Source organism: Ptychodera flava, chromosome 16, assembly GCF_041260155.1.
Source record: "Ptychodera flava strain L36383 chromosome 16, AS_Pfla_20210202, whole genome shotgun sequence".
Taxonomy (NCBI): domain Eukaryota; kingdom Metazoa; phylum Hemichordata; class Enteropneusta; family Ptychoderidae; genus Ptychodera; species Ptychodera flava.
In genome coordinates this window covers 30,637,304-30,647,661 of record NC_091943.1, presented here as the reverse complement: position 1 = coordinate 30,647,661, position 10,358 = coordinate 30,637,304, and the positions used below count along the sequence as shown (strand labels likewise).

Genomic DNA, 10,358 nt, shown 5'->3' with positions numbered 1-10,358 from the left:
GAGACTGGTCGCAGGCTGTGGAATAAACCACTTTAATGACCAGCGGAGTTATGACTCTTCTTGCAATTTAGAATAGTTAATCAACGTGGAGAATGGTGGTATATGTCCATTATGGCAACCATTAAGGAGATTTGCGAGGATCTGTCCTTTTCATCTGCTGACAAAAGTATAAAACGATTGCTTTCGGGTACAAGGACAAGGTCTACAAATTCAAGGTAGAAAAAAACGATGCAGGATGATTGATAGCGAATTACAGGGATATTTATTTAATTGCATCATGGCAGAGGATCTGATTAATAATTCGTTGTTGTTGGAATGAGTGAAGCACGAACTATGGGTGGTTTTATACCAGGGCTGAAGGACTGCCAACGCTCGGATGACTGACATTCTGTGTTTAATAATGTTGCAGAAACTGTGTTCAAAGGATGCCTGTTATCGTTTGACAAAGAGATAAAGAAAAGTGACCAGAACCTAGAATAATGTCGTCATTGTCAAATTCATTGATGCAATGACTGTGCTGAAAGTGTCACACACATATGTAAAGCAATGACTAAAAGAGGCATAAGCTTTACCACAAAAACTGATTGACTTGACAAAAGTTCAAAGTTCTTGTGTTCGCTCACTTTGATCTCAATGGTCTGATTTTTAATGGTATTATTCATACTGTATACACTGACTACAATTTAATAATATCATCAAACATTGTGTAATTAAGTACAAGTACTGGTTTTCATGTTATCAGGAATTCAAGTGAATTACAAGATGTGTAGGTACTTTTAGTTTAAAGGTATACTGTCACCTGTTCCAATTTTGCCAGTTGCCATGAAAAGAGAAAATCTAACCAATCACAGATTTTAAGCAGATGGCTGCTTTTTAAAAACAGCGCGCTAACATAAGCATTTTGAATACCAAGGAACGCCCCTTTGACCATATATGGGCATATTTAGATTACAGGTGACTGTATACTTAGTCTAATTCAAAGATAAAACAATGGTGGTCACCTAAACATTAGAAAAAATACTTTATGCTGGGACAGTAAAGTAAAAACACTCCATAAATCAGAGAAAAGGATGGCAAAAATTCAAGAAACATTAATAAAGAAAACCATTTTCAGAAAAACATTCATGAATTACATCATTTTCAGGATTTCTCGGAAATATTCTTGACAAAAACGTTTAATACAGCATCCCTCAAATTCATAAGATCTTCCTTGGTACTGTAGATATTTACAGACACCCTACAAAACATTTGACCTTGAATTTCAACTGGTGCACAGTGGACATGGTGTTTGAGGTAAATTTCAGCCAAGAGATCTTCGGCCCATTGGTCGATAACGTCATACTTTTTTGGGCAGTTTGGTAGCCTCACCATTCTCATATTGGGAGCCCTCATGTCAGCTGGAACAGGCAGTGGTTCAGTTCCCCATGCTTCTGCCAGCATCGGAATACCCCATTCCAGAAGAGAATTTGTGTACTTGTGTATTGCATCCTATAAAGAGAACCATCATATATAATATCAACAGGATATATATCTTTGCAACATTGTAACTTTGAACTGTAAATTAAATGTTACAAACTATCAGGCATTTACTGTAGGTAAGCGGACAAGTAGGAGGCAGTTTACAGAATTTAACAGTACAGTTTGCCAGTTAAACTCTGAGGCCTAACTGGACAGCTTTTAACAAAAGAACTGTCCAATTTACCAGTAAATCGGACACTTTTAAACAAAAGAAAGCCAGGTGGTAATTATAAAATATTCAATTATGGAAATTTGAAAGCATCGTTAGAATAATGGGCATGAGGCAGAGAGTGGTATAACTTTAATTAGTTGGTCATTAGTTTCCACACCGGTGTATAGTAGTCCTGTGGTTAAATTCTGACAGGCATTTCTGATTTTTAACTTTCATTATATACTTGAACAAGAAAGATTAATATTCCGTTATGGAAACACAGCCTTAATCCATCCTCATGGCAAAGATTTTGACATCACATTTTAACTGAAACAGTTTGGTTTATTTTCCCAAAAATTTTACACTGTAACTTTTAATGACTTTTTTCATTACTTTTGTTTTTAATGTCAACCAAAGTGTTTTGTTTCTACTCCCAAAAGGAAGTTGGAACACCAACTCTTTAGTTTGTCAACACAGCGTTTTGTCATGTAAAATGCGTGGCACTGTATATTTTTAAATTGTAGTCAAGACCAGAATTACTGTTTGTCAGCATATATATGTACAGGCTGAGTTGACAAACTATATACTGTTTATCTCAACATGCTTGAGGGAGTGGAAGAAGAAAGTAGTTGACATTAAAAACAAAAATAGTCTGAAAATCATCCAAATTACAGCTGCTGGCTCTGGATTGGGAAATGGTGAATGGTGTGGACAGTAGTTTTGTAGTGCTGAAGGAAATTTTATCACCATAATAGAGCTAGCTCTATATGATCAGTGAACTGGAACATTCACTGATTAAAGCATTGGCACCTATCACTGCAAACTACTGGATATTCCAGAAATTTCAGTACAGCGTTTTTGTGAAGGTAAATGTCACTGAGGTTCCCCAGTTATGTTATGGGGGTCTCCCCTTGGTATATATATGCAGTCAGACAAGGGACAACAGAAATGTTACCGGGATTCCCGAATCATTTACCAATTTTTCCCAACCTCTGCAAAAAAACACTGCAAGGTCTCACCATTCCTCCTATGTCTTTGTAAAACTTGATTGCAGCTGGTGCAGACAGGTAAGTGCTGTTATCCTGAGTTCCCTGTTGAAAGAACTGTTTTTGCATAGACTGCTTGAAGTTGTGGGAAGTGACCAGGGTTTGATGATGTTGTGGTGTTTTGGATTGATCCATAGAAATGCAGCACCTCTAGGCGTGTACACCCACTTATGTAAGTTTCCTGCGATTAACAAGAACAAGACAAGATCATGTACACATCAGTGAAAGAAAATTTTCATGCTCAGTGTAGACAGGAGGCATATTTATGGTACTGATTTTAGACCCAAGTACCTAGCTTCCAACTTTTCTCACTGCAAATCCTAAACAGACACCAGATGTGATTTCTGAATACACATTAACACATGTACGGAGAAAGGAGAAGTAAAATCTTCATCAAACTTGAAATATTTATGAGTATATATATCTTTCACATCAATATTTAAGTAAACTGTTTAAATATTTTATGATTACTGCCACAGTTGAGGTACCGGTACAAGTTTGACACAAGTTCAGCGATAGGACATAGTTCCATGGACTTTTCATGAACATTAATGTCTTTCACTTGTAACTTTAAATGTTGTCCATTGGTCCTATATTCAATGTGTAGAAATCCCATGGCAATCGTAATTAACCCTTTGAGCGGCAAAGTCTACTTTTGTCCCTTTATAAGATAAACCCCAGTCAATTTTTTTCATATTTTTGCCAAAACTTGAGAACAAATTGTGGCCAATGAAAAATGTGATTTCCATTTGGTACAAAATTAAAAAAATCACAGAAAAATTTATGAAAATTGGTAAAATGTTGCACTAAAATTTTGGCGGGAAAAAATTACAGCGCTCAAAGAGTTATGAGACAGCTATTCTCAAGTCCTTGGTATGCAGTGAGAGTGCAAACACCATTATGGGATCAAATTTGTTCTCACACTCTGTACGATATATCACATGAGTGAAGTGCATTTTCCTTTGACAATGACATAAGCACTCCATGTGCCATTTGCAAATATTGAATGGACCTGAGAAAAATAATCCCACATTGGACCCAACGGGCTGAGATGGAACATTTCACAAGCGTTAAATCGGGGAAATTGCCATATCTCACTCATGAGACAAAAATTCCCAGACTTGTGTGAGACATTCCATCTCAGCCCCTAGGGGTGTGAATTATATTATTCAAATAGTATTCCCTGAAGGAATCCCTTGGGATATTTCTAAGGGTATACCACCATACCTGTATAGTAGTCAGGCTGTAGTTCCTCAATGTTCAACGCAATCTGACCCGGAGCGTGTGCACCATCTATGAACGTCTGTACCCCAAATTCACGGCACAACTCAATCAGTTCTTTGATTGGTATGACCAATGCAGTGGAACTGGTGATATGATCTATGATGGCTATCTTTATGGAGGACTTTGATGACAAAATATCCCTGTAGTTTTGAATGAACTCGTCTTTGCTGTTGATTGGAAATGTGATGTTCAAGGTCAACACATTGGCTGTTGGCGCATTAAACAAGAAAGATGAAGATTTCATTAGACCAAAAGATATTTTTCATAATAAGTGTTTTCAGATACAGTATTTGCTATACTTCAACATATTTAGGTAATATATATATGACACCCTTACTGAACATATTTCACATGAAAAGGAATTCAGATATGTCAGTAATTCGTGATTTAGAAAATGACCTGAAGGTAAGCTGATGTACATGTAAACAATCAAGCAGGCACAGCAAGTCAAAAGTCATGAGGAAAGCAGTAAACAGGAAACTGGGACCACAACTGGAATGAAACTTGCAAACAGGTGCCTCTAGGGAAATATAACGAATCCATGTAGGTGACAAACTAAAAGTCAACAGAGTTGCTGTGCTTGGGAAATGTTGGCTTTCTAGGCAGAACCAGCATAGCTGCATCTTCCTGCAGTGCAAGCCTTGTGAGGCATTTAAAAAGTACCCAGATTAAAACAGAATTACATGTTCGAACGACCCTTGAGAAAACTTGAAGTTAAAGTGTAAGGCCAACAACTTCATTTGTAATCGTGTGAAAGTGCATAGCAATTTACACCGAGTTATGTCTGCTGGGTTAGAGACATGACAACAGTAACTTGTTGGTTGTTTCTAAAGTATTATAAATGAGATAGTTGGCCCTACACAGTAGACTTGACTATGGCTCACACAATCACCTAGCTTTGCAGCAAGGATTCAGATTGAGTAATATGCATGATGCCAATGGAATGTAATACAAACCACTTTAAATGACTGAAGTACTGACTGAGATATTACCTTAGAGACATACCACAGGCAACACTGACGTTGTCAAGTGGTCTTGAACTTATCAAACTTACCTGAAGTGTTCATTTCACATGTATCTTCTGCAGCATACACCATGGATGGATACGTCGCGTTGCATACAAGTATAGTGTCACCTTCTTTCAGCCGTAAGGACTTCAGGACTGCACTGGTTCCTTGAAACAACATCAAACCGAATAATGTGTATGGTATTTCTCTTTTAAAATGTTCAATAATTTGAAAAGGGGTGTCTCATATTATTGTTTGGATAGATGTCTTATTGCCAGGAGAAACTAACCTGTGGTCACATTTGGTATCAATACAATGTTTTCTGTCTTGGCACCAACAAACTTTGCAACTTCTGTGCAGGCCTCCTTGTGGTACTTTGCATACTTGAACTTCTCAAAGAGATCTGGACCTTGTTCATATTCTACCAGGAATCTACAAATACATTCAGTGATAAAAATTTACACAAAGTAGGACTTTAATACATCCTGGTACCTTACTTTCTATGATAAATAGATTATTTCATGCACAGAATAAAGACAAAATTCCTAAATTTACAGGTCAGTTTTCAAGCTTAACAGTGAAAACTGCCAGTAACTAGTGATCAAACCTTAAGACCTTGTTCCAGTGACGTGCAGTAGAAAATGTGTCACCCGTTAAGAATGAAAATGAAGTGTCAAAATCATGTAACATTGAAAACTTCAGTTTCTGTTCTTTTCTGATCAAAGAATCTTTTTGTCATTTCATTCACGTTGTAATGGGAACTATTGGCGCTTGAGAGGATGGTGGTCATAAACTAAAAAAATTTCCACAGATAAATATGTTACAATCTTGTAGCTTGTGCAAAAAAATATTCTCATGACATGAGACTGATATAAAAATATGAAATTTTGAAAAACAAGCATGGATTGCCCTGCTAGCTCTTGGTTAAAATATGTTCAATCATCGACAATGGGAAAATTTGCACATTCTCATTTTAAATTTTTAGATAACTATACCAAAAAAAACATTTGTATACACAGCCACATCAACCCTTGAATAAATTTTGTGACGATAGCCATACACTTTCTGAATGTAATGCAACAAAAGTTTTCATCAATTATGACACACAAAGAGAGACACCTGAACCTGGCACAGACATCACAGACAAAACATCGATTTATGATTAGAATGCTCAATACTCACCTGGATGTCAAAAATATACATACAGACTAAAATGCTGTGTGCTTACACAGTAGCTTCAATAACACAATTTTTGGTGTTTGACAAGACTACAAAGTCAGATCACAAGAAGTATTTTGTGTTACATGTGTGTGTATGGTGTGAGGGCAGTTCATTTTGATAGCTGATCAATGGGATCTTGAAGGACAATGACACACTTTAATGCACATCTCAAAAATTTTATCCTTGTGCTAGCAAGTGTTATACCTCTATAACCCTAAATTATAATGACGTTTTGTTGAACTATGTATAAAGCTATAGATTGAAAGGTGCAAATTCACTGATCCGTAGGGCAGCAGAAATAGTGCATAGTGTTAATTACAATGTTGAAGAGAATGAATTAAATTTAAATGTAAAGACTTAAGGGAAAGAAATATTAGGTAGAAATATACCAAAGACTAGAGGTTTTTAATCTAGTTTGGAGAAAACAAAGAAATTTTTTGCTTAACATTTAATATATTTTATTTAATAGCGATTGTTCCATTTGTTACTATATACTTCATATACAGAAGCATGTATGCATGATGTTAGATGCTATTTAGCTTTGCTTCCTTTCTCTCTGTAGCTTCATGTTTATGATTGAAATAGTTTTCTAACAGCTACTACCTTATACCCTTCTTTACGACAGAATGCACCTAAGGATGGTCTTTCAGACACTTAAATATTTATAATACCTTTCTAGTCAGCCGCTTGCATAGATTCTCTTTGACCCCTGTGGAGTAAATGAAGATTTCACTGTTGTGTTTTTGTGAAAAACTTCTTCTTTATTCCAGACATTTTGATTTTCAAATGTCAGTAAATTTTAGGGTGATCGTTTCACGAGCACCAAAATTTGCAAGGTAACTCCTTATTCGTATTCTTGATTCTGAAAGAGAATGGTTTAATTGAAGTTCGCAGAGGAAAGTTTTGGTGAAAGTTAACAGTTTTCTACTTCAAGGCATACACTACCTTAACCCTTTGAATGCCGAAGTCAATTTTTGTCTCCTTTATAAAAATATAAGCCAGCCAATTTGTTTCCAGATTTAGACAATTTTTATAATTTTCCCAAAATTTTGATCAAAAACTGTAGCTCATGAAAAGTGATGTTAGTGTGGTCCAAAATGATAAAAAAATTACAGAAAAATTCATAAAAAATTGGTAAAATGTTGCACTAAAATTTTGGTGGAAAAAATTACAGCACTCAAAGGTTCAAAAAGGATGTGATACAGAATCAAATAGATAAATATATATGTAACATGAATTTGAGCAAATGCATGCCAAGAGACATCGGCAGCCTGTAACTCAGCGGCCTCCAACATAAAATTTATGTTGTTGAGGGTTCATTATATGCTATTATCAGAGTCAACCTTCTCCAACCAACTCTCTTGTCTCCTGAGACAATCCCTACACAACAAACACCTGGCATTTGTTACCTCCCGGCAGCATACACGTAGACCACACAAAATCTACCGCAAGTGTTTCCCATGCAATTTGTATTCTTGAGTAGACACATACACATAGGTGACCATATCCACTAGTACACTCCATGGTCTACCACAATTGGTGACAAATACATAAGAAAGAAATGAGTTATTAGTTAACAGGTATTTTCCAAGTTTTTGCAACAATGCATAACCATCAGTTTCTTACAGTCAAAGGAAAAGCAATTCTCATCACTGGCTCATAACCTTTGACCTGTTGACATTTGGTTCAAGGGTCAGATATTTGTCAGGATCTGCAATAATCTGTCCCCTAAAAATGGTATGCAATGTAGTATACTAGTCTTAAACTCCACACAACAGCTGCAAAACTGTATCATGTTGACATAATGAGACATCTAATTACGTTGTCAAAACTCAGGTTGAATTCCAAAATTGAGTAATATCCCAGAACTGAAAACATGTCCTCATTTATACACGATCAATATTGTATTGTAATTACCAATGTCAAAGCCAACAAAACAGGTAAAAATTTAGAAATTCTTTGTCAACTGATATTGTATCTCAGCACATCAGTGTTCAAGTTCCTCTGATTTTTCATCCTGGTATGTAGATGTTGTCTGTAACAATTTTATGGGGGTTAAAAGGTCTTTTTCTAATTTACGAGCAAACCGTGCCTAATTTGAGTCAAGCCGACAGCAAAACACTGGTATTTAGATCAATGAACATACTGTACACTGAAACTTTTACAGGATACAAATTAACAGAGTGATAAACATAATCCATGATTTCATCACAATTTGTTGTTTTAGAGAATGTCTTTTGTAATTTCATTTGAATGGTTTATCATGTAAAAATTTTAGAGCATCTTACTAATCAGAGTTAGGCTTTGTTTTGGAAAACAATTCAATGTCCTGCATAAATTAATCCTTGATGGAGGTAAAAGATTTGTAAGACCAAAAATAAACAATATGCCTTGCTAAAATGGGGTAGACAAGAGCAGTGGGGAACCTTTTCCTACTTTTGCTTGCTGTGAGCCAAAGAAAACTGTTCACGAATGATAAATTTGTTGTACATTAAGTGTAAAAAAGCAAAAATATTAAGGGTCAGGGGCTTTGGCTAATGTTTGGTTAAAATACACATTTTTTAATAGCCAGGACATAAGAGTAACATACCACAAGAAAATAATCCTACCTGTATCTTGCGTCAAAAACTCGTTTTGGCACAGCGCCAAAAGAACCATGGTTACATGGTGTGATGTCATCATAGAAGAAAAACTCTGCTTTTCGCATCTCTTTCCCGAACTTGATTTTGGACAGAGGAACTTTTTCCCGCTTTCTTCTGACATACACCAGAGCAGCAAAACTGATGCCCAGGGCTGAAGCTGTTGCTATGGTGATTACTGTTTCCTTTGAAATCATCCTAAACTACGTGAACAAAATAAACAACAGATGTGAATTGCAGGCAACATATAATAAACAATTTCTTGATTTCTGTATGAAGTCAGAGGCAAATGTGAAAAATCCTAAAAATTGCAGGAAGCATTTAATACCTGAGTGAAAGGTCCCCTAACTGACATTCCCTTATATATGTTGGGTATGGTACTACATTTATCAACTTGCAAACCGGTGTTAAAACTAACCCCAACCCTAATTATGCACTAATAAATACTACTATTTCATCCTGAATGAAAAAGTGGAGAGGGAATACATAAGCTTACAACATAAGAAGATTTAATGTCGATAAAGCTCAGAGTATAATTGACTCCATCTTTTCAAGTCATAACATTACACTAGCATATGCAGTATAACGCCGGGAACATACAGCACAGCCCGGTAGTGTACGCAGGGCTCATGAATATCCCAATCATAATGTCTCGATTGTACAAATAATTTCCTTCAGGATTCCATATGACCTAGATTAGGTGTTGAAGAATTGCAAGATGTTCACAGGTGGACCGCCTGTTCGCTCACTTACCCGGGTCGCTTTACCAACTGTACAGCGTTTGGATATACTGTACTTCTGCAATCCTACACTGTACAAAATCGTACAAGAGATGTTTACTAACCGGGTAGCCCCAACCAAACATGTGGTGCAGCGCGAGAAACTTGAAACTTTACGAGCTACGAGGGCAAATGCGGAAGGTGTCTATCGGTGTCACGAAACATAGACCGTGGTCACAGCAAATACAAGTGTACAAGTGCTGGTGAAATGAGGTCACGATGGAGATGATCGACGACCGATCAGGTTCAAGTCATTTCGGGTCAAGTCAAGTGAGGTCAGGTCAACTCGGCAGGCTTTGATTCTGTACCTGTGGCGGCGCTCTCACTATCGTACCCACTTGCATGTAACAAGTGCAGTGTGTAGTGAGAGAGAAGTGTAATGAGCCCAGGAGTAAGAAGATTAAAATCATGATGCAACTTATTTACGGTTTATTTTCTGGTCTGTGAGACTTGGTGGTAAAGGAAACCCTTGAACTCATGTTGAATGCACTATGAACATGCTATATCACCTTCAAGACATTCTTTGTACATTTTCGTTTGCTTGATACTTAGTTACAGTTACGTAGGCAAGCTTAGTGTTGATGATGAACATATCTACCATCGAAATCACTATTTGTGAATAAATTTTACTTTCCTTTCAAAATGTGGCGAAAGCTCCGTTCTGTTTAAGTGTGACATAGATCCTCTACCAGGAACTGGAAGGGGAGGGGAGG

At 36.6% G+C, this 10,358-nt stretch overlaps 1 protein-coding gene across 1 annotated transcript; it reads right to left on the bottom strand.

The window, feature by feature from the left end:
* Positions 1 to 239: 239 nt before the first annotated feature.
* On the bottom strand, positions 240 to 9,913 carry LOC139114547 (uncharacterized). The gene is made up of 7 exons (XM_070676334.1): positions 9,620 to 9,913; positions 8,837 to 9,069; positions 5,296 to 5,438; positions 5,054 to 5,173; positions 3,943 to 4,206; positions 2,689 to 2,896; positions 240 to 1,488 (listed from the first exon to the last, which is right to left on the bottom strand). Exons 2-6 carry the CDS (start codon positions 9,061 to 9,063, stop codon positions 2,697 to 2,699), a joined length of 954 nt encoding a protein of 317 aa, XP_070532435.1. The 5' UTR covers positions 9,064 to 9,069; positions 9,620 to 9,913; the 3' UTR covers positions 240 to 1,488; positions 2,689 to 2,696.
* Between the last annotated feature and the right edge of the window lie 445 nt (positions 9,914 to 10,358).

What these genes read in the sequence shown, in the direction of transcription:
- LOC139114547 (XM_070676334.1), bottom strand. Translation starts at nt 9,063, where the DNA reads ATGATTTCAAAGGAAACAGTAATCACCATAGCAACAGCTTCAGCCCTG. An exon ending in GTTTTTGACGCAAGATACAG is followed by an intron (nt 5,439 to 8,836) that starts GTAGGATTATTT and finishes ATGTATTTGTAG; the next exon opens with ATTCCTGGTAGAATATGAAC. An exon ending in ACAGCCTGACTACTATACAG is followed by an intron (nt 2,897 to 3,942) that starts GTATGGTGGTAT and finishes TGTTAATCGCAG; the next exon opens with GAAACTTACATAAGTGGGTG.